Source organism: Peromyscus californicus, unplaced genomic scaffold (assembly GCF_007827085.1).
Source record: "Peromyscus californicus insignis strain IS unplaced genomic scaffold, ASM782708v3 Scaffold_13__1_contigs__length_99412109, whole genome shotgun sequence".
Classification (NCBI taxonomy): Eukaryota; Metazoa; Chordata; class Mammalia; order Rodentia; family Cricetidae; genus Peromyscus; species Peromyscus californicus.
In genome coordinates, this window is record NW_026294424.1 from 2,966,177 (window position 1) to 2,990,313 (window position 24,137).

At 52.6% G+C, this 24,137-nt stretch overlaps 1 protein-coding gene across 24 annotated transcripts in view; it reads right to left on the bottom strand.

Moving 5' to 3' along the window:
* Nucleotides 1-23,332, bottom strand: part of Ablim2 (actin binding LIM protein family member 2) — a 129,601-nt gene extending 106,269 nt beyond the window's left edge. For all 24 annotated transcript variants that reach the window (XR_008217644.1, XR_008217641.1, XR_008217643.1 and 21 more), the window contains exon 1: nt 23,162-23,332. Coding sequence is in view for 19 of the 24 variants with exons in the window: in XM_052736120.1 (XP_052592080.1) it covers nt 23,162-23,171 (10 nt within the window). In the remaining 5 variants the exon portion in view is untranslated. The remainder of the gene's footprint in view (nt 1-23,161) is intronic.
* Between the last annotated feature and the right edge of the window lie 805 nt (nt 23,333-24,137).

Below are 24,137 nucleotides of genomic sequence, written 5' to 3' on the forward strand. Positions count from 1 at the left end.
TACCAGCATGACACCTCTTGACTCTCCTACCGCTGGAACCATGAGCCAAAGAAGCTGCTTTTCTGTCCTGAGCAGAGAGAAGCAAATGTAACAAGACATCAGCTGCTAGTGTGCCCAATGAGATGGGCTACTGGGTGTTCACCATAATTTATTTTTACAGTTTCTTTGCATGCCTAAATTCTTTTTACAAAAACACATATTTTGTTAAAGCTGGCAGAAAGTTGCTGGAGCAGAAGCTAATTGCACCAGAGATAAGATGGAAAGAAGAATGGAGAGGGCCAGGCTAAGGCGGGAAAGAGGGGCCTAGTCTCCGGAAGGTCTCACTATGCACGTCTAGAGCTAACTATGTAGACCAGACTAGCCTATAACAGATATCCACCTGAGTGCTGGGACTAAAGGCATGTACCACCCAGCAGTAAAAACACAATGACATCATGAAATTTGCAGGCAAATGGATGGAACTAGAAAATATCATCCTGAATGAGGTAACCCAGACTCAGAAAGACAAATACGATATATACTCACTCATAAGTGGATACTAGATGTAAAGCAAAGGATAACCAGACTACAACACACAGTTCCAGAGAAGCTAGCTAACAAGGAGGAACCTAAGAGGGACGCATGGACAGCCCTGGGAAGGGGAAATAAATGAGATCTCCTGAGTAAACTGGGGGTGAGGGGAGGCAATAGAGGGTAGGGGATTGGGGATGAGAACATAAGGGAACAGGATGGTCGAGCTGGAACAGGGATGGAGTGGGAAAGCAATGAAAGAGATAACTTGATAGAGGGAGACATTATGGGGTTAGGAAGAAACCTGGTGCTAGGGAAGTTCCCAGGAATCCACAAGGATGACCCCAGCTAAGACTCCCAGCAAGAGTGGAGAGGGTGCCTGAACTGGCTTATCCCAGTAATCAGATCAGTGAATACCCCAACTGTCATCATAGAGTCTTTCTCCAGTAACTGACTGGAAGCATATACAGAGATCCACAGCCAAGCACCAGGCTGAGCTCCAGGAGTCCAATCAAAGAAAGGGAAGAGGGATTCTATGAGCAAGGGGCATCAAGATCATGATGGGGAAAACTACATAGACAACTGAACCAAGCTAGTGGGAACTCATGAACTGTAGACCAACAGCTGTGGAGTCTGCCTGGGACTGGACTAGGCCCTCTGCATAAGCGAAACAGTTGTGTAGCTTGATCTGCTTAAGGGGCCCTTGGCAGTGGGATCAGAATCTATCTCTGGTCCATGAGCTGACTTTCTAGAGCCCATTACCTGTGGTGGGACACTTGCACAGCCTTGATGCAGGGGGAGGGGCTCGGATCTGCCTTAACTGAATGTACCAGGATTTGCTGACTCCCCATGGGAGACCTTACCTTTTCGGAGAAGGGGATGGGGAGTGGGTTGGGGGGAGGGGGAGGTTGGGGGGAGCGGGAAGGGGAATGAGAGGGGGTTCTGTGGTCCGTATGTAAAAGGAACAAAAAAATTTCTTAATAAAGAAAAAAAGGCATGTACCGTCATGCCCAATGGATTCCCATTGTATAAGATGGAAAATTCTGGAGGTGGGAGGCAATGCTGATTATATTGACAGTGCACTCTGTACCCCTGAGTACTCCTAAAATGGTTCAGTGGGCGATGCTGTGCTGTATCTATAATTCCATGATTAAAAACAAACCAACATAAAACTGCCTGCAGCCACCCCCTATACCTGGTGTAGTGAAGCTCACATGAGGTGGATGGGGCTCTGGCAGGGCTAACTAGAGGGATGTACCATGCCACCCTGAGACAGGACTGTGGGTCAGCAATCCATCATCCCCCAGAGTCCCTAGGCCGCCAGATAATATGGTGGCTGTGGACCATGAATGTGTCAGGACAGGACATGCAGGGAGGTGGCACAAAGCGCTTGCTCCCAGCCCGCTTAGCCACACCGCATGGCACAAAGCAGCATGGCCATGGGTCCAACTTGACTCTCAAGAGCCAGCATCTGGTTTTCCAGCTCAGGCCCTGGCCACCCCAGGCTTCAGAGTGCTCGGATGTCTCCCAGAGGCCGGCACATGGAGGCTGGCCATTGCAGGCTATAGTGAACATCCTTCCAACCATATGTTGGGAATCAGTCCCCAAGGTGACTGTTAGGTGGAGGCTTTGAGTGGTGATGAAGTCGGAGCAGAGTCTTCATTATGAGATCAATGTCCTTATGAAAGATGCCTAGAGAACTTGGTAAGAGGGCACCAGCCAGAAATGCAGCATGGGCCCGCACCAGACAGTCTGCCTGGGCCTTGGACCTCTGGCCTCTGGGTGGGGAGAATCCATATTGTGTCTCCCCTCCTGCAGCCTGGCACTGCCATCCCCAGATGTGTGCACACCTGGCCACGGAAGGTTCTGGGGCCCCACCACGACTCAGAGGCTGAAGAATCCAGAGCTGGCGGAGCATCTCCTTTCCAGGAGTGCCTGGTTAAAGTGAGTAGACAGGCCATGAGACAGAGCCTGGACAGACAGACAGACAGACAGACAGACGTGTGTCAGCCGAGACAGAACCGCAAGGGGCAGCCAACAGCTGAGCCCTCCCTACCCCACTTCCAGCACCCTCCCAGAAGAGAGCGCAGCAGGGAGCTACCAGATGGGGAGTCATGAGGGGGTGGGTAACAGGGACAGGGAGGGAAGGCTACCCAAGACAGGGAACAGCCTGTGCAAAGGCGGGGCTGTGAGGAGCAAGGGAGGTCTGGGTGGAAATCTCCACAACTCAGCGGAGTGGGGCCGGGGAATGTGAGGTGACAGGAAAGGTCAGGGAGGGAGGGGCAGCTGGAGGGCAACCCTCAGCCGGGCTACTGTGAGGTCCCCAGAGACAACCCCACCAAGTACCCAACAGTGCAGGCACTACAGAAAACAACAGGCAGTCCCCCAAACACCTGAGCACCGCGTGATACAGCAAGTCTGCTTCTGAATTCTACGCAGTTCGACACGAAGTCGGCGACATCAAGGTCTCCCCCCCACCAGGCTCACTGTAACTCGGTGACCACTCCAGCTGTAGCTACCCACTGTGCGCCATCATGAACGAACAATGTTTTCCATCCGAACCGTGAACTCGCCTTCAAAGGGAAGGGCAGCCAGGTGTGATAGCACAGACTGCCATCTCAGCACTCAGGTGACCGAGGCAGGAGGATTGCATCTTTCAGACCAGTTTGGGCTACACAGCAAGACTCTGTCTCAGAAAGAAAAAAAAAAAAAAAAGGAAGGAAGGACAATTTTCCCTTCTACAACATGGATGACGCTTGAAGACACTGCACTGGTTAGATACGTTAGTGCTGAGAGACAAACACAGGAGCAATCCATTCACGTGAGGTCAAAGGTCCACACCAAGTACACAGAGACAGAGCAGAGAATGCTGGGAGAGGCAGGGAGGGCGGCCACGGTCAGTGAGGACAAAGTTTTGGATAAAAGAGCTCTGGAAATGGACAAATTACTAATGTCACTCAACTAGGCCCTTAAACATGGTTTAAATAGTGAGTCTTATGTATAAATAAATATTTTACAATAAAAATGAAATCAAACAACATACCAAAACAAAAGCCGCTCCCCACCTGGAGATGGGGAGAGTATGGCTGAGCCACAGCAGGGTACAGGAAGTGGAGTCGTACTCAGTGAGGACAGACCTGTCCTGGAAGGAGGTTCGACGCTGGTGGAGATCCAGGAAACGGGACTCAGAGGAAAGCAGGCACCGTACCCAAGCCAGGGTGATGTGGGATGGTCTATATGTCAAATGTGTTGCTGATTGGTCAATGAATAAATCACTGATTGGTCAGTGGCCAGGCAGGAAGTGTAGGCGGGACAAGGAGGAGAATAGAGCTGGGAAGTGGAAGGCTGAGGAGGAGACACTGCCAGCCGCCATCAGGACAAGGAAGATGTAAAGTACCGGTAAGCCACAAGCCACGTGGCAAAGTATAGATTAATAGAAATGGATTAATTTAAGCTGTAAGAACAGTTAACAAGAAGCCTGCCACGGCCATACAGTTTGTAACCAATATAAGTGTCTGTGTTTACTTGATCGGGTTTGAGCGGCTTGGGACTGGCGGGTGAGAGAGATTTGTCCTGACTGTGGGCCAGGGAGGAAAACTCTAGCTACAAATGGCGCCCAACGTGGGGCAAGAGTTTCCACCTAAAAACTAACAAAAAAGATTCTAAAACGGAGCTAAAAACAGTTCCTAATTGTTTCTCTCAAATGAGCGGCAGCTGCCGGTTTGAGCTACTGGCGGGTTGCTGGCGTGCGCTCTCGACCTGCAGTATGGCAGGAATGAGGCCTCTACAAGTGGCACATTAAGCTGCTTGATGGATTTAGCCTTTGTTAGTACAAAACAAAAAAAGAGGTTTCTGGGCTACACACTGCTTTGATAAAAGCGTAGACCCACTATTTCTGAGACTTGATGGTTCCCAGAGCTGGCGGGAACCGCCATGTTGGGAAGCTAAAGTGGGCGGAGCCAGCAGCCACAGTGCCGTTTCAGGCTTAGAAGGCTACAATTTAAAGCAACAGGTTTACAATAAGACAGATTCAGATGTAATAGTTTAAAATATGTGTAAAATATACGTAGGCTTGAAAGAGACAAAAAAAAATGATATATACAGTATAAAAACAAATACATGGTTTTAAAAAATAAAGTCTTTAAAGAGACAGTAAAATTAATATAAAAAATAAGCCACGTAAAGATGACTATTACACAGAGAGTCTGGATTATGTTGTCTTTGGGATTCTTAACTACAGAGAGATATTTGATTATAAAGAAAGCTGAGTTAAACCAGTATGTATATTTTAAAGATACTTTGACTTCAAAATTTGGATGTAAGGATATGTTGCTTTGGAAAAGAGTCTCTTTTGTTTCCACAGAAAGCAAGAGGCTATGGATTTGTTCCAGATTAAGACACATCAGGTTTGACCAGCCAAGACCACCTGAAAGGTCTCCGATGACACCATGGCCCAGATGATCCAACATCCAAAACCGTTTCAAGGCAACTGGCCCAAACGATACAGCCTCACGGACTACTCCATGATCCTAAAATTTTCTTTGTTTCCCCAAAAGATACAGCGCCCCCCTCCAGCAAGAAGTAGTAAGAGAAACTACGCCCAAATTCCCAAATATACCAAGCTGACTTTGGAGATGTGTAAAGGTTAAAACCTTCCTTTTTAAGAAAAAAAAAGGGGAAGTGATGTGGGATGGTCTATATGTCAAATGTGTTGCTGATTGGTCAATGAATAAATCACTGATTGGTCAGTGGCCAGGCAGGAAGTGTAGGCGGGACAAGGAGGAGAATAGAGCTGGGAAGTGGAAGGCTGAGGAGGAGACACTGCCAGCCGCCATCAGGACAAGGAAGATGTAAAGTACCGGTAAGCCACAAGCCACGTGGCAAGGTATAGATTTATAGAAATGGATTAATTTAAGCTGTAAGAACAGTTAGCAAGAAGCCTGCCACGGCCATACAGTTTGTAACCAATATAAGTCTCTGTGTTTACTTGATCGGGTTTGAGCGGCTTGGGACTGGCGGGTGAGAGAGATTTGTCCTGACTGTGGGCCAGGCAGGAAAGCTCCAGCTACACCAGGGGAGGTCCAGAGACCCCAGAGAAAAGCTGGGGGAAGCTGACTGTGGTGTCGGTCCTTCCCCGGTGGCAAAGCCCACCTGCCCTTTCCAAAACAAACCTTCCTCGTGTGCGCCTTGTCCCTCTCCCTGGCCCTGTGTGCTGACACCAAAGATGAAAAGGAAACCTTGAGAACACGTAGGCAAGGGCACAGCCCCAGCATAGGTCAGCCTCCTCGGTGACGTCCCTCGGGCCAGCAGAGGGGACACCCAGATTTCCCACCCTCCAGGGTCAAGGGCAGGGGAGTGGCAGCCAAGAGTTGCTTCAGAAGCTGAAAAAAAAAAAAAAAAAAAAAAGACAGAGGAGGCCTGGGCAAGCAGACAGTGCCTTTAGAAACTCCACACTAGACAGCAGAGCCAGCGGCCCTGAGGGCTCCTCTCTGAGTTCACTCAGCATGACCCCAAGCTCAGACAATATCACCTCCTCTGGGCCTCCCCCTGCCTGGCCTGGCCCTGTCCACACAAGTCACTCCAGTCCTGACAGACCAGACGTCACAGAACATCAGAAGGTGGCGGGAAGGGCCCCTGGGACCCGGGACCCGGGCCTCAGTCACAGCTTTACCTCTTTCTAGCCATGTGGCCCTGGCTCTCTCTTCCCTGCCTGTTTCTGAGGATGTTCAGCCAAGTCGAAAGGATCTGCAGTCCCTGACTGTTCTGAGATGTGCGTGGCCCTGCGCAAACGGAAGCTGTAATCATGGAGCATAAGCCCACAGGCCCCGGCCCCTGGCTCGACCTGCTTTAATTGCCGGGTTCTTCCTGCTCTGCAAACCGCAGCCTCCCTGCAGAGTTCGGAGCTCTCCCTGCAATTCATTTCTGCCCACCAGAGTTCATGGGCACCTGGGGAAATGGCTCTTGCCAGGCAAAAACACACAAGTGCGTTGATGTGGGTCAGGTGGCCGATAGCTGAACGATCCAGTCTCCCTAAGTGGGAGAAGAAGGCCCTGCTCCGTGCCGCCAGGACAAGGCGGTCTTGGCCCGCAAAACAGGGAGGCAGAGGTAACCGGCCCCTCCCCTCGGCTTTGAGCTGCGATAGCCCCCAGGACAAGGTGGTCCTTTGGGACACAGGCTCTGTCCTGACTAACCTCCCCCGCCCCCCTTTTATAGAATTGAAAGCAAAGACTGGCAGCATCAGGGTCTCCGTGCAGTTCAAGGCCCTCCCTACATCTCTAGCTCTCATGGTCTGTGTGACCCTGGACCCCGTGGTCACCTGTCCTTAGCCAGGAACTCCCCCAGGGCAGGGACCCTGTGTCATGTCACCACTGCCATATGCCCTAGCTGGGGACAACACAGAGGGCCCCCCAATGCCCAGGGAGAGCACTGGTGGTGTGTTCACAATGGCCTTCCACCTCCAGGTGTGGGGGGCGTGTGTCCCAGTCCCCAGACCTCACAATCGCCCTCAAGGGTTCTGAGCCTGAAGAACCGAGCCTTGAGGCCATGGCCTCTACTTAAGCCTTGGCAGCTTGGCTCAGTTTCCAGAGTGCTTGCAGAGGCTGCAGTGCCTGTGGCTGGCTGTTGGCTCCTGGCAACCCCGGGGCATGGCTGTGGTCACGTCGTGGGCAGGGAAGGGACCCAGGGTTTCCCAACCAGAAGCCTTGCCCATGGTAAGTCACATAACCCTGGGCTTGTGGTCTTTTGCCCCAGCATGGCCCTTGATTGGAGCCGTGTGGAGCCCCTGGGCCACAGCAGAGTCAGCCTGAGTGGCCCTCAGCAACACTCAGGGCTGGGAGGAGACATAGCATTGGTACCTGGGACCTGTTCCCCTCCCATCTCAAATGACAAATGCCCGGGTCCTCCCTCAGTCACACCAGCTCCTGGTACTGTCCTCCCCTCCCTCTGTGGCACACCTTAAACACGCTGTCACCACAGTAGTCCTTGTGGCCAGATCAGCAGAACCCTGTGCAGAGGAGGGGTGGGGCTTGTGGGAAATGCAGGTCCTGGACAGGCCAGCTGTGTCCAGGGGGGCCGGGAATCTGCATTACTGGTGCTCAGGTCCCCTGGCTTCTCCTTGTCTTCCTCACCTCTACCCCTGCTCCAGGGTTGGGGACCTCCCTGGACACAGCCTCCCAGGACCCCCAGGGCTGGGAGGTCTCAGTGTCACGTAAAAGTGCAGTGCCCAGGAATGCGAAGACAGGGAGCTCAAGAGGCAGATGGCACAAATGGAGCTACTCCAGGACACCCTCCTGCAAGGGTGCCCTTCTCCCACTCCTTTGTCTCTCAAGCTCCTATTTGATTGCATACCACCTCCTCCAGGCAGCATGCCAGGATTTCACTGGGGTCAGATTCTACCCACAGCCTCCTTGAGAAGTTCTTTCTCACCATGTGTAGTCAACATCTTGTCTGTCTCCCTCAGTGGCTGGGGGCTTCTGGGAGAGGAATGGCATCAGGGACAACTCTGGCCAGGGGTTGACACAGAAGTGACTCTACCAGCATATCTCAAGTCACTGTACTATACTGGCTGTCCTAGGGTCCAGTTGCCTGCAGGACACTGTGGGGGGAGGGGGCTACCTCTGCAGAAGGCTGAGATCTGGAAGACACACCTCCTGGAATCTGTCACATCAGCAAGTGTCATGTCCTTCTTAGGCACGTGGATGGAAGACTCAGCTCAAGGGGAGCTGCTGTACCCAGCTGGCTGCCCACATCAGAGAAGTGCCCTGCTAGCTTGAGCTGGCCCTGGTCCCAGATCCGAGCAGAGCCCTATTGAGACCCACCGAGCCTCAGGGTGTGTAGGAGGACCTGGAGTCAGAAAGAGAAGGTGTCCTAGCTTAGAGCAGACCACCAATGGGAAAGAAACCTAGAGCCCCTGATATGGAACAAAAATCACCCCAAAACTCCAGCTATGGTCAGATGTACTCTCCAGGGTGCCAGCCATGGGGCCACAGGTCCCATTTCAAGTGAAAGGGAGGATTCACCTTTCCATAGTGTGTGAAGCACCACAATACACCAGTACCACAATGACTGAAAAACAGGTGCCCCTGGCCCTGAGCACTGACTCTATCTGTGGGAAGGGGTGGCTGGAGAGAGGAAGGGATCTGTGCAGAAGGATAGCCCAATGCTGAGTGTCACTGGGAAGGTTCCTCTCTGACTCAGTGTGCCCACCTATAAAATGGGTGAAGCCTCAGGCAGGAGAGGTTAACACTCTGCTACTGATGACCCATATGCCACCAGCTCACCGCAGTCTGCTTCATCCATGAGAGGGACACTCTGTTAGTTACTTCAAATCTGGTACCCCACCTGTATTTCCCATTTTATTCCATTTGAGATCCCAGCCCACGGGCAGATGCTACAAATGTTCAGGGCCGGTCTTCCCTCCCTTCCTCAGTAAATCCAATCTAGAAACTCCCTCCCAGATGTGCCCCTGGGTCATTCTAGGTCCTACCAAGTTGACAGGCAATATTAACCATTCCAGCCAGCTTCTTTCAGACATGGGGCTGCCGCCTCCACTGGCATTAGAGCTGGCAAAGCATTGTGGGAGACACACATTCCTGGCCTGCAGATCTGAACCCCACCACCCAGCCCCACCTGCCACATGACCTTAAGTAGGCCACACTTCCTGTCCGATTGGAGCACAATGCTAGCAAATGGGAGCCCAATGCCATGACACCACTGGGATTTGTAAAGGTTGAAGGTTATGCCTGCACATGTCCCCAGAGTACCCAGGGCTCTCAGGTGCTATAAAACACAGGCATCGATTGCTATGAGATAAAACAATGGCTCCCTGAGGATCCGGCCGGTCAACAGACAGGGTTTCTGAGGTTGCCACACCCAGGGTATATTTAGCTCTCTGCTGAGGCCCTGCCAGGTGTGAGCATTCCATCTGACCAAAGACGCAGAATTTCAGAACAGCAATTTCTCATCAACAATGTGGAGTTCACTCCTGCACAGAAACCCCTCCTTCATTCATGACTGTGGATAAAATCGTCACCCGAGGTCACATCACACATGCAGTTGGATTCCTGGGCTGGCAGCAGGCCTGGTGTCACTCAGCCCTAGCTCTGCAGTGAGTGGAGACCGCCAGCTGGGGAGGAGAAGGCTCTCTAGGGGAGCATCCTTGAGACAGATCTGGGCAAAGTCATCACTCACACAGAGCTAGGAGTAAAGGAAGGGTTGCTATAATGCCGTTATCTCTTCACGGATTTTCCTCTAACGTGCTTGTCTTAAATATCTAAGACACCACTGTGTACAAATGTATATCCTAAATTTTGACTCTATACCAGCACTGACATGCATTCTACTAACCCCTCATTATCATTTCAATGAGTGCATAATATTCCAGCCTTGATCAGAAGTTCTCAGAGCTGTCCAGAGATTCCTGGTAGTCCTCAAGAACCTCTTAGGGCTTAGTAATGTCAAGACCATTTTGCTACGAAGACTAGGATGTTCTGGCCATTTGTTGATTTTGATGCTATGGTAGTTTGAATGAAAATGGCCCCCATAAGGTCATAGGGACTGGGACTATTGGGAGGTGTGGCCTTGCTGGAGGAGGTGTGTCACTAGGGGGCGGCTTTGAGGTCTCAGTAGCTCAAGCCAGGACTAGTGGCTCACTGTCTCTTCCTGCTGCTTGTGGATCCAGATGTAGAACTCTCAGCTACCTCTCTAGCACCACATCTGCCTGCACACCATCATGCTTCCTACTGGTGATGATAATGGACTAAACCTCTGAACATGAAAGCAAGCCCCAGTTAAATGCTTTCCTTTATAAGAGTTGCCATGGTCATGGTGTCTCTTCACAGCAATAAACTAAGACATATACTGAGTGTTCTCAAAAGGTGCATGTGTTGAAGGCTTGATCCACAGGGTGGTCCTATGGGGAGGAAGAACCCTTACGAGGAAAGGCCTAGAAGGAGGTCCTTGGATCACTACGGTTAAGCTCCTGTCTTGATCTCTTGTCCTGTTGATGTGATGCGATACTCTGAAAAAGGCAACTGAAGTGTTTGTTTTTGTTCACAGCTTGAGGTACAGTCCACCACAGTGGGAGGGGAAGGTGGCAGGAGCTTGAGGCCACTGGTCACATCGCATCCACAATTATCAAACAGAGAGATGAGTGACCATCAGTGATTAGTCACTTTCTCCACTTATACAGTCCAGGACCTCCCTGTCTAAGGTGGGTCTTCCCATATTTACCAGCACAGATTATCCCCCACAGCCCCCTCTCCCTGGTGAGTTTACATGATTAATAGTAACTGTCACAGCCTCAGAAGCAGTGAGGTCCCAACCTCTCCACTCCCTCTCGCCTCACCGCTATGAGATGAACTGTCTCACTCTTCCACAACATGTCCCACTGCCACCATCGACAACCTATCAGAGGCCTAAAAGCAATGGACCTTCCCAGTGAGGGGCTGGTATCTCCAGAACTCCAGATCCAAATGGACACTCTCTCTTCATACGTTAAACATCCCCGGGTATTTTGTGATAGCAACAGAAAACTAACGGAAGTTTATACTAAGAGGTCACGTCGTTGCCTGCAACTGTGTCTGAGGAGGAAGAAGAGCCTATGGGCTGAGGAAGGAGTTTGGAAGCATCTGGAGGAACAGGATAGAGGAGACCTGGGAAGCTGTTGGGAGAGCTCAGGGGGACCATTCTGGGGAGCTCAGAAGATGAGATGCTACAGGAAATGTACACAGTGGAGTCTTTGCTGAGGAGGATTCGGGTGGAAAGGGGATTCTACCCGGAACTGGGTCAGAGGTCTCCTTGCTAGACCTCAGTAAAGAATATGGCTGTATTTTCCAGCACCCTGACAGAATGTGGGAGGAAGGGCAGAAGGACAGGCTAGTTTGTCTGACAGAAACCATGTCATGGCAACACAACATTCAGGCTTTGGCATGGGCACCACTGTAGTGTGGTAACTGCCAGCTACCTTTAGCCAGATTAACAAGAATGAGGAGCAGAGAGGAGCAAAGCAGAAAGATTTAGAAACTTCAGCTTGACTATAAAGAGCCTATGTAAAGTTTTAGCTGGTGGGTGTGGCTGTTAGCCCCAGGGCACGTGATACTCAGGGCCCTTGAGGGACAGGCGAGTGACCACAGAGGCACCACAGGGCACAGAAAATAGAGGTGTACAAGATCTGCCTCAGGGAACTTCCAGGACAGAATTCTTTCTTGAACGAGCACTTGGGTACCCTGTGTGCCCCAGCCCTAAATTCGGCCAACAAGGCATCCAGAAGCCACCTCAGCAGTTGTGGTCCAAGCCAGCTCTGACACAACCTCCCACCCCTACTCCCTGGCTCATAGATCTTGGGCTGTCCACAGGGTGCTGGTTCCACAGGGGTACAGAATGTGGGGTCATGGGTCATGATGGCTTTCACTGGCATGTCAAAGGAAGGCCCCCAAAGGCCAGGCCAAGTGCTACAGGACTAGAATTCCTGCAAACAGCCGTGAAAAGAGTGCTGCATCAACCACAAACTGAAGCTGTAGCCTGTGATGTCCCCACCTCAGGACCATACAGATGAAGAGATGCTGAGGGAAGCTGCAGGTAGAATAGAAACCCATCAGAGAGGGGCCCTGGGTGCTACAGCCAGCAAGCCGAGGTGGCAGGGATGCCTAAACACTCAGGGGCCTGCATCCTTCTGCAGTGCACCTCAGATGGTGGTCATGCAGATTTAGGGTTTCACATCTGTTCTGCTGTGTTCTGGTCTTGCTTTAAGCCAATACCTCCTATTTTCCTATTCCTCGATTTTAAATTAGAATGTTTACCTCAGAAAGTATAATTTTCTTTTTAAAAAAAATTTATGGGGGCTCACAGCTTAATATTTTTGAGTCTCAGAAGCTTTGAACTTGGACTTTTTGGTTTTTTGTTTTTGTTTTCTTCTTTTTTTTGTTTTGTTTTTCAAGACAAGGTTTCTCTGTGTGGAGCTTTGGTTGTCCTGGAACTCACTCTGTAGACCAGGCTGGCCTCAAACTCAGAGATCTGCCTGTCTCTGCCTCTGAGTGCTGGGACAAAGGTGTCTGCCACCACTGCCCAGCTGAACTTGGGCTTTTTGTTTGGTAGATCTTGTTTTTATTTTGAGTTTGGACTTCCAAGAAGCACTAGGACAGGAGAGACATGTTGGGTCTTGGGAATTGGGGGGATGTCATCTGCACCTTGAGATGAACATGAGGCTTTTCATCATGCAGGGATGTTGTGACAGTTTGCTTTGGCTTTGTTTGTTGGTTGGTTTTGGTTTGGGTTTGTTTGTTTGTTTGTTTTATTTATTTTTGTTTTTTTATTTCTCTAAGGCCCCAGTGAGGAAGGCTAGGTCCTCAGGTGGTACTATTGGGAGGTGGTAGCATAATCTCTAGGGGCCGTGGCCAAGGGAAGTTCTGAGCCACAGGGAGTGTGTCCTCAAAGCACACAGTGGAGCCCTAGCCTCCCCCTCATCCTCCTTTGCTTTCCTGCTACAAACTGAGAAGAATTACTCTGCCATGTGCCCCCACCATTGTACCCACACCCTACCAGGGGCCTGAAAGCCCTGGAACCCCCATGGAGGGGCACTCACAGAAACATTTTCTGCTTATACATGATCGCCATGGGTCCTTTCTGGTGGTGACAGAAGCTGACGGTCACCCTCACTGTCTCACATGTGATATCGCAGAACCAGACATCAGAGTCTGGTCACTGTCTGGAAAGCCGGGTGCTAAGGAGAGTCACAAATCTGCAGAACGACTCTGAACTCACTAACTATGCTCATGGGTTCACGTGAGAGCGTTTATTACACTTTTAATTTAACAGCTTTTTAAAAATTCTGTATTTTAATTTCTAGCTCAGCAAATAACCTTAAGTGCAACCCACAGAAAAGCACTTCAGGGTCCTCGGCAATGCTGGGTCCTAGGGCCCTGGGAGCTTGAGAGATGCCTGCTGGAATGGACAGTGGCTTTCTTGGCCTATGGTCTCTGCTTGGATGGACAGCGGATGACATCACCCTCCCTCTATTGTGGCTTCTGATGCCCCGCCCCCAGCCATACTCAGAGTCACTCCTCAGCAGCACCTCCCGAGGCAGCACCCTGATCTCAGAAGTCCTAGGTACTTCAGGCTCAGTGTGTTTCCCTGCTTCTGAAGAGACAACCCTGTCCACTGGCTTTGGAAGTGGCAAGTTCAAGGCACACGGGATGTTTAAATTTAGTGAATTAAGAGAAACATGCTTCACTCTATGAGAAGTCATTCTCACACTCTCAGACTATATGTACCGCAAGAGGAGATGTATCCACCCCAACCACAGACTGTTCCAAAAGATGTCATTTTCCTCCTCAAAATGTGGAAATATGGTACTCATGTGGGTAATGGGGGTTTTGTGTTTTGATTAAGATGCCATGAAGTTAAAATCCATGTCACTCAGGATTGTCCGGGTGACATAACAGCTGTCCTTATGAGAAGGAAGCAAAGGAAATTTACATACTCAGGTCACCATGGGAAGATGGAAGAGAAGGTGGCAGGCCCTGGCCTTAGAGATTGCAGTGATATGGCTACAAGCCATGGAATGCAGACAGCCACCAGATCAGAAAGAGACATGCACTGACTATCCTAGAGACTGTGGGAGGCCCAGCTATACACTGATGTCAGCCAGGCTTGGCCACTGGCCTCCCAAGCCACGAGTGGACACCTCTGTGCTATTCTGCTTGTTCCATACGGCTACCAGGGACAACAGCCAGAGCACCTCCCTGGACCTTGGCTCTGTGTTACAGTTTCCAGGTGACCAGGACCAGCAGGGATCCTCTCCCTTCACCATGAGCATTGAGAGCCAGCCAGGTCCCATGTTGGGGGGAAGGAGGTATGAGAGCTCAGCAGGTCACAACCAGGCCCAAAGTCAGGGTTGTCTAGGGGTGAGAGACAAGTCTCTCCCCCTCCAGCTACGCTGCACCCTACCCTGGGAACACAGAACCACAGTGAAGAATCTCATCTGGCTTCCATCCTCAGAGGTGCCGGGGACACATCAGCCCCACGGGGGTGTTGGGAGGGCTTCCTGGTAGAGTGATGTTCAAGTGGGCACATATGAGTGTGCAGGAGTTGAACCCCATCAAAGCAAGATCCCCCATAGGGTAAAGGGTTTGGGGTGGCTGCAAAGGAGGACTTGAGGTACAGCAAGGCTGGTTCTTCTGAGACATCTGCCCTGTTGGCCTCCCGCATCCCGTGGCTCATAACCCTTCCATATTTGCAGCCAGCAGCCCCGAAGCTCCCCTCCTGGCTCTGTTGTGGTTGTTAGTTTTCAATCTCTTCTGACCTGCCGCTCATCAATGCAGACCCACCTGGGTAACCCAGAATCACGTCCCCACGGCGAGGTCCTCATTTAGTCACATCTGAACACTCCCTCTGCCCATGTAAAGCTGACACAGTGACAACTTCCAAGAATTAGGACAGGGGGCCCCCGGGAACTGGTATCCAGCCCTCACATTATCTAAGAAGGAGCGCATCAGAGAGGGTCAGTTGCAACCCTGGGTTGCACAGCAGCCGGGACTTGACCTGAGTCTTCAGCAGGGAACTCCATGGGTTCAGAGGCAAGGAGGGAGGTGACGCTGTGATAGAGCTGGAAGGCTCTGTGACCGTGTGGAGCTGGGGCAGGCCAGAACTTGAGTGGAAAGTCGGCAGAGTCCAGATAAATGGTTGGAGGGGTGGGGAGAAGGTAAGCAGGGTTAGCAGTGAAGACAGAGGAGCTAGCGAATGAAGACTTCCAGAACATTTGGAACAGCTCTGCGCTTGAGTGGGACAGACTTTGATTCCTGGAACAGAGGAAGCCTCACCCCGGCTGAGGCTAGACCCAGAAACACGAGGTGGCAGCAGCCTCCAGGTGACCCCTCCCCACCTCTTCACCTCGTTTTTCTCTTCCTTCTCTCCCTCTTCTTCCGCCTCCTCCATTTCTGTCCCCCTTCTGTCTCCCTCCTCTTCTTCCCTCTCCCCCTCCCTTCCTTCTCCCTCTTCCCTTTCCTCTCCTCCCCCTCCTCCCATGTCCTCCCTCCCACCTCCTGTAACTCTTTCACCTGTCCCCTCCCCCTTCTCCCTTCTTGCAGCACACTGCCCTGCATCCCTGGGGGCACCTTCCTTCACCTCGGGGAGTTTTGCTCACCTCACCCAGGACAGTGTGGGATTTAAGCTCTCCCAACCAGTCCTGCTCCTAGGGGAGTCACTGTCTAGGAGAAAGATCTCAGCTTCTTCATGGGACTCTGAGGATATTATTATGTTCCCAGCAGGCTGCAGAAGAATCAAGCCCATCCCCCATCCCCCATCCCCCCTGGTGATGCCCACCGATCCTGAGGCTCCCTCCTGCCTCTCCCCCAACATTCTCTCCCTCCAGCTTTCCAGGGTCCCCTCCTAAGTTAACCAACAGCATCACCTCCCTTCTGTGCCCACTCAGAACTGAAGCCAAGACCATTAAGGACAAAGAACTGGAAAGTCACAAGTAATCTTGGTGACAGTGAAGTCCGTGGGGCTCTGCTCTTGTGCTTACTAAAGCACCAATGGGAGAGTGGGGACACAAGCTTGAAGGTGTCATTTGCCATGTCAGATCCTGGGGACACTGAAGTCCCAGAGAATCCTGTTTTCTGAGTGGCAGAGGAGCCAAGTATGAAGCGGGACCAGCTGCCCCCATTCACTCTTCCAGGGCAGGTGTCAAGGAACCAGCTCCCTATCAGGAACACTCTAAGAGGCTAGCCTTGTCCTGAGGACGGAATCCTGCAGGGACAATGGCTTCTCTTCCAGCATGCTGACTGGAATCACACTGTCACCTCACTATCCCTCCCTGCTCCTGTGTCTGAAGATCCCAAGGCCCAGAAAGCTCAGCTCAGGAGACATGACTCAACACACCACACGGGCCTCTACCTCTGAGGATGCTCCACCTGGGCACTCCCTAGAGATTAGCGGTGTAAACAGATCTGCGGTGGTGCTGGGCTGAGAAGTGGCAAAAAGAAAGGCACACCATTTAGTGGGCATAAGAGGTAAGCTGACTTCAAGAAAAGGGCGACTTTGGGTGTCCCCAAGTGGTATGGGGTGTTTCAGATGTCCCTACACTCCTACTTCCAAGTATCTACCGGGTCTTGAAGAATCCCCAAAAGCTGGTGTTATGCCAGGCGGCAGTGGCGCATGCCTTTAATCCTAGCACTTGGGAGGCAGAGCCAGGTGGATCTCTGTGAGTTTGAGGCCAGCCTGGTCTACAGAGTGGGATCCAGGACAGGCACCAAAACTACGTGGAGAAACCTTGTCTCAAACAAACAAACAAAAAGCTGGTGCTAGCTCTGCTCACAGGTGGGTAAACTGAGGCAAAGGGTAGTTGGAGGAACATACCTAACAAGGGGTCCTGGAACCCCACTGTGCCAAGGGGCCCCTATGCTCTCCACTGACTACAGACTACCCTCAGATGGGGAACTCTTCAGCCATGGAGCAGGTGGCATGAGACCCCCAATAGCATCCATAGAGTACCTGCTTGAGACACACATGTTCACCACCAGCCAAAAGCCCCCAGGCAGAGAGCATCGGGGACCAGCCCCTTTACTAAACCAAACAGCAAAAATAAGGGTCTTAGAATGAAAGCCCCCCCCCCGTTCCACCTGCCCTAATCCTTCCCACGGAGCCAAAAGGCAGTCACTGTACGTGCAGCTCAGGTGCCTCTTCCCTGTCAGACTGTCAGTACTTCCGCATCAGAACCCTAACCCTAACCAAACCTGAAGGCCAAAATACTTCCCCAGAAGGGAACAGGGTAAAAACACCAGATGAGGAAGACCAGCAGGCACATTTACCTGAAACGATGTCAGCCTCAGAAGCCGACTTCCTGGCCAGGCAGGACCACATACTCCAAGGTGCGCCTGTTCTTACATACAGGTACGCTAAGGCACAAGGTGGGGCAAGAGCTAGCCCAAAGTTGCACCAAGGGAGACCCTGGCAGGGCAGGGCTGTGGGAACCAGAAGAGAAGTAGGCATTGTGACTGCCCCCTTCAAGTGGATAGTGGACTCTGGAGGGCCAAGGCCCTGCATGCATGCTGGGGGTATCTGAGGCAGGAGTCAGAGCTGTGTATTGAAGGGACCGGGAGTACAGATGACCTATAGGGAGGCATGTGAGCTACACGTGGTAAGAATCCCTCTCTTGGGATCAGAGCTGTCCAAGGGTGGATCAATGACCTCAGGGGGAGACTTCACAGAAGGCAGAGGAGGCTGCTGGAGATGTATGCCAGCAAACCCTGTACCTGGGAAGTTGGAGCAAGACTCCCGGGCTCAGGTGAGAAGACAGGCATGCAAATCCCTCTAAGAAGCTCTGAGGTAATGCCCCTGTGCACACAAAGCACTCATTCATATCACCAAGCAACAGAAACTGCCCCAGCTGATGGCCAGGGCACACAGGTGGAGAAGGACCAGACACAATCCACTCCATTAGGGCGACACAGGGCAGCTGGGCCCCTTGGGGTTCAAATTCCAGCCCCTCCACTAGCCAATCCTGTGACACCAGGTAACTGCTGGGACATGCAAGGCCTCAGTTTCCCTCTGTGTGAGGAAACCCCAGCACTAGGCCTGTGAGGTATGAGGAGGATACAGGAGAAAGCAGATCCCCAGTCTGGCCCAGAGCCCCGAGGAAGCGCCCCATGAGCATGGCTGCTGAGGTGACATACAAGCCTGTCTGTCCTGCCTGGGTGCTGCGGATACCCTAGAAGCCCTGAGCTGTGTGGTGGTGGAAACATTCCTGGAGTAAACAGAGATGAGACACTCGAGTTACTCTGCCAGGGACCAGCAGCCTTGGGGCTCTCCGCAGCAATTTAGTTGAAGCCCAGCGTGCTCAAAGCAGCCTAGAAGCCCCCATCACAGCACATGATAGTGACTAAATCCAAGAGCTGACACTGCCTGTCACAGTGTCTTCCTGCAGTGGCTGTTTTACCTGCTCTTTGAGGCGCTGCCAGGAAGCTGGCAATGGTACCAAGTGCCTAGCACCCTCAGTCTCCCAAGACCCTGATACATGATCGGGGAAATACAGAGGACGGCAAGAAGCCAGCCCAGGAGGCCCAGCTCCATGGCAGGTCCCACCATACCTCCGATGAGGCTGGTACAGCCCCAGGAAAGCACAAGGAAGGATACAAGGAGCCCGTGCAGAGGACAGCCACAGACTCTAAAGCAGGTGGGCATGAGGCCAGCATCCCTGAGTCCCAACAGCTGCCAGTGTCAGCAACTGTGGCCTGGCCTGGCCCTGAGATTAGGCCGTGGCCCCTTTTAAAGGGCCAGTGACAGGACAGCGCCTTCCTCAGGGCTAACCCTCTTCCCTCTCGCCAGTTCAGAGCTCTCCAGTGTTGGGCAGAGTAATTTAGGAACACTCAAAGGGTCACAGGACACTCCCTTTCCTGGGATATCAGAATGGATTTCCCAAGCGTTCACCAGCTTCAAATCTAATTCTAGAAAATACCAAGCTACCTCATTATCAGAAACTTAATTTGGGGTAGCTAGCTTAGGAATTAACCTTGACCATCAAAGGAAATAAAGTCAGAGTTTGGGGATACAGAGCATAAGGAATCAGAAAATATCAGTCCAGTTCATGGTCCTCAGAGTCCTGACCAAATGTGACTCCTGACACATTTCAGGGTTAGGGGGATTCATCTCTGTTGTACTTTACCCACAGTGGAATTGTTAGGAGAGATGGGACCCAGTGTCTGCCTGTACTCGGCTCCACCTAGCCATGGACAATGAGGTGCCCGCTTGTGCTCTGTGCAAAGGGCAATGACTCCTACAGAATGGAACATCCCATTTCTCTGCAATCATGGGTTTCCAAACCCATGAACGCCATCCCCAGAATCAAAACAACACTGTTTCCTGCTTTGAACTCTATATCCCATTACAAAGAAGAGCGGGCAGTAGCGCCACCTCAGACATGCTGGCCTTTCTTCCTTGTGTGGGAGTGCTGAGTTCACATGTGATATGCAGTTTCACCATCCACTGTTTATTGATTTTATTTTATGTGTACAAGTGTTTTGTCTGCATGTATTTGTGTGCACCAGCTGTGCACCTGGTGTCTGAGGAGGCCAGAATCTCTCAGATTCCACTGGAGATGGAGTTACAGAAGGCTGTGAGCTACCATGTAGGTGCTGGGAATCAAACCCTTGTCCTCTGGAAGAGCAACCAGTGCTCTTAACCATCCAGCCATCTCTCTAGCTCCGCTCTGCTGCCTTTGTTTGTTTGTTTGTTTGGTTGGTTGGTTGGTTGGTTGGTTGGTTTTTTGAGATAGGGTTTCTCAGTGTAGTTTTGGCGCCTGTCCTGGATCTCGCTCTGTAGCTTTTTAATGTAATTAGTTTTCTTAAACATTTTCCGCTAACACTGAGAGGTCATCATATCCTCTGTTAATGCCTCCCACACCCACCTAGGATGCAAGTTTCAAGAAACTGATAGTTTCCTCACATTTTTGTTTGCTGCAAAGTCTCAGAACTGGAGCAGCACAGGCATAGAGCAGGCACCTAGTAAATATTCCCAGGATGAAGGCATGATGTCTGGTATCTTTGTTCTCCACCATGGCTGGTGACCTGCTCTGGTATGTTAGTAGTACCCAGGCAGACAAGACAGCTTGTGGCCACACACTGCCCACTCCTGGGATAGGAGGAGCAAGGGCCACATTCCAAGTGTGTTAGATAGATGTACCAAATACTCTCCTTGACCCTGGATGGGTGCTGGTCCTTCTCCAGGCCTCATTGTCCTGTGTGGGGGTGGGCACATCCGGAGCATCCTTGGGTCCCTTCCAGCTGCTTACACAGAAGCCATGGGAGTAAACGGTGGCTAAGCCAGGCTCCCATGCCTCCACCTATTCTGAGCTGAATTCACACAGTATAGTCCTGACCCCAACACCTTAGACTGTGGCTGTATGTGGAGAAGAGGCTTTGACAGAGGTCACGAAGATGGAATGAGGTCACTCTCATGCCCTCATCCAATCAGCACAGTGTTCTTAGAAGAGGAGGACAACAGGACACAGACACACAGAGGGACAAATCTGTGAGGACATAGGGAGGGCATGCTGTCTACAAGCCAAGGAGAGAGAATTGGTCTGCTGATGCCTTGATCTTGACTGTTTGGGCTCCAGCATTGTCCAAAAATAAATTTTCCCATAAAGCCCCTGGTCTGTGGCACCTAGTTATAATATCAAATACACACAGACACAGACATGCACATGCACATGCCTGCAAGTCTTTACCTCAGCTCAGCCAGGTCTACAGCTACCTCCCGGGACATATAGGCTTAGCAAGTACACAGGCCTTACTCAAGACCCAGTGCCTGTTGGCAGAGCCAGCACAGGATCCATCATGTCCACTCCTGGTTCAGATGTCTTCCTAGCCCCCTTATCCCACTGTGGTCACATGGGCTGCAATGCAAAGAAGCGACCTCTGTTCCCAAGACCACCTTACAGTCTCACTGTGTGAAGGCTGGCTCTGCACACATCGCTATAGCAATTCCTCCAACAGCTGGGGAAATTGAGACACAGAGAACTGCATGGCTAGTATGTTGGATTCAGATCAAGTCCTGTCTGCCATGGAGCATCATCTCCTTCCTCTACCTTGTTGCAGTGTTCTGTACGGTTTTCCTGGCCACTTGAGATCAACAGGCAGTCACAGCCAGGGTGGCATCCACAGGCCTCAGTGTCACACCAGAACCAGCATGGAGAAGCACTGTGCTGTCAGACCCCAGCAGTGCCCTCTCTATCCTCACCACAATTGGGAAGGAACTTCTAGCCTAGAAGGTTGTACAGGTTGCCAGGCACTCCCATCACCTGCCCATCTGGGCATGGTCAGGACCAGTATTGCTCCATGAAACCTGTCTGCTCCAGGTTCCAGGTTCCCAGGGAGGCACAGGGGAGTCTTTCCCTGTTGTCAATGAAAGCTCCTGAGCTGCCAGTCATACACAGCAGCCGCACGCTAGAACCCATGGGCCTCTGTCCACTCTCCTCCACTGTAAGTGAGAGTGACTCACCACTGTGCATACAATAGGCTACTCAGAGCCAAGACATAAGAGACAGGTGGGCCAGACAACACTTGAGCTCCATTCCAAGAGGAACCCAGGGGACCCAGCCACAACAATGGCCATCCACACTCCTGAGGGGCTGCTGTACACAGGGTTTTCCTGCTTAGAGGAGAACCAAAGTTCCAGACGAGCAGGCCAAGACTGGGGAGATGTCCCAGAACCAAGACTACCAGGCACACACCATAGCTCAGAACCTAGTCTCCTTGTCATGACAACCCCAGCCCTCCTCCCCCAGGGACAAAAAGTACAAATGTAGGGAGTGGGCACCTGTGCTCCCTCTGAGGGCTCCTGATTACGGGAGGACCAGAAGTATCAATTATAGTCTGAAAGCATGAAATTACCCTACATGCACCCAGCCATTACCTCCACCGCCATTAGATAAATGTCTGGAGAGGCCTGCCAAGTCTGAGGATGCCCTCCCCATCCACCCCCAGGTAACAGGTTGGCCATCTCAGGAGAGATCCTGCTTCCCGAGCCACTTGCTTAGTTACTCTCAACAGCCACTGCGGAAGTTCCTCCTTCCTTGGCTAGGAGGGAGAAGGGACAGTCTCCTGGGAGGAGGTACTCCAGGCTGAGAGCCCACAGTGAGCTGTCCCCAAGCTCATTCCCTCCCTGTCCACTTTCTCCCAGAGGAAGCAGCTGTACCTATTGGTTTATGCAACATAGCCAAGGGCCACACCGCTGTCAGTAGCAACTTGGGCTTGGAAGGAAGCATGCTGGAATCAAGGAGCCCTGGGTTCGGATCTCTATCACTTGCCAGAGCTCAAGTCATTGAAGTCTGGCCATAGCTCCTGAAAATGGAGGCCTGCCCCTCTCTGCTGGGGAATGCAAGGATCAGCCCTCCCCACACATTCATGAGGATGTCAGATGGGTGCATCCTGAGGTGATGTGCAGACGCTACCGCGTCTGAGCCAAAACCTTCCAGCTCTAGATCTCAGTTTCTCTCTGAGCACAGGCGCTGCTGGATTGCAGGGACCTGGGATTTTCCAGCATCGCACAGAGGCTGTCAGATCCCTGTGGGTGGGTGCGGCGAAAGAGGCAGGGCTGAGACGCTCAGGACTGAGGAGCTGGAAGGACAACGCGCACAGACAGCGCCGGGACTGACACACATAGAGGCTCTGGCACTCAGATCTGCAGCGGCGAAGCCGGGGCGCTCAGGGTCTGCCAGACGCCACCACCCAGGCGCTGCGGGAACCGCGCAAGGGCGGAGTCCCCTGCTGCAAAGCTCCGCCTGTCATCACACCTCTCTCCACGGTTAGGACTGCGGTGACCTAGGGCCCCTTTACAGGACCCAAGTCCCTTTACTGAAGCAACCTGGAACCCCCACGAGAAGCAAGGAGTGGCGCCTACCAGACATCCCTGCGCAGCTACCCTAGCTGGCACTGTGGGTGGGAATCCTGGCGCACACCACGGAGCTCCGCGACCCGGGCTCAGGGGCAGGGGCTGAGGGCCGGCCTTTCTGGGCTGCAAACCCTGGAGCAAAAGTTGGGTGGAGCCGCTGGGCTCAGGGCTCTGCACTGCAGGTGCAGCCTGATTGCCACCCAGTCCTCAAGACTCTGCCAGGGCTGCAGCTCTGTACCGGCGGATCCCTAGTCGTAGCACTCACCTGCACTCATGTCAGCGGCAGCTCCTAGTAGGGCGGTCCCAGCGCTGCGACAGCCCGACAACCGGGCCCGCAGGTGCGGCGCTCGCACGATCCTCCGCGCGCCCGCGGCCAGAGGCTTGAAGCACAGTACCCTCTGCCCGCAGCGCCACCGCAGCTCGGGGCTCCCGCCCCGCCCCCTCGCCCCGCCCCGCCCCTCAGCTAGGCCCCGCCCCTTGTCGAGCCCCGGGAGGGTCGCACCCTGGGAAGTGTAGGCGCCGCGCCCCCTCAACCCGCCTGCGTGCCACCGCAGTTGGACGTGAGGACTACAAATCCCAGCAGGCTGTGCGGTGCGCGCAGGCGCAGGCTGGAGGCAGCTCAGGTGCCCTCCCGCACCTGCTTGTGGAGCTCTGCAGAGCTGTCAACACAATCTAAGCGAGACCAGGGGACTGTGGCTCGTCTCAGTATCGGGATCGAGAAGAGGGAGGAACAGGGAAAAGCGATCTTGGAGTAACTCTCCTGGAGTGATGGGAGGCCTCGGAACCAGATCTTCCCTTCCAAGTGCACAGAAAGGGGGAAACTGAGGCGGGGCGGGGAGGGGGTGGATAGAGGAGGGGAAGCAGACCAGGAGCTGTCTTTAATGACACACACACCCAGGGCGAGGTCCTAAGGGGTTGGGATCCCGGCGCAGGTGTCCGGACTTCAGGGCTAAGCTGTTGGCCACCTTGCCTTATGCGCCAGGCGTCAGTCTTACGGCTCGGCTGACGCTGGGCGGTGCACACTGAGGAGACGCTGGCACGTCCTGCCCTCTCGCTATCCTGCCCACACGGTGACCGGTCCCCTTGTGACGTCAGGCGTCCAGCGCAGGGCGTGGAAACACAGACTGAAAGGAGAGTCTGCATAGGGAGGCGCAGGTGGATTCTGCCGTGCGCCGGTGGTGACAACAGGTGGGCACAAGAGGCTGAGAGGAGACAGGCTAGAGAGAGGAGAGAGCGGATGC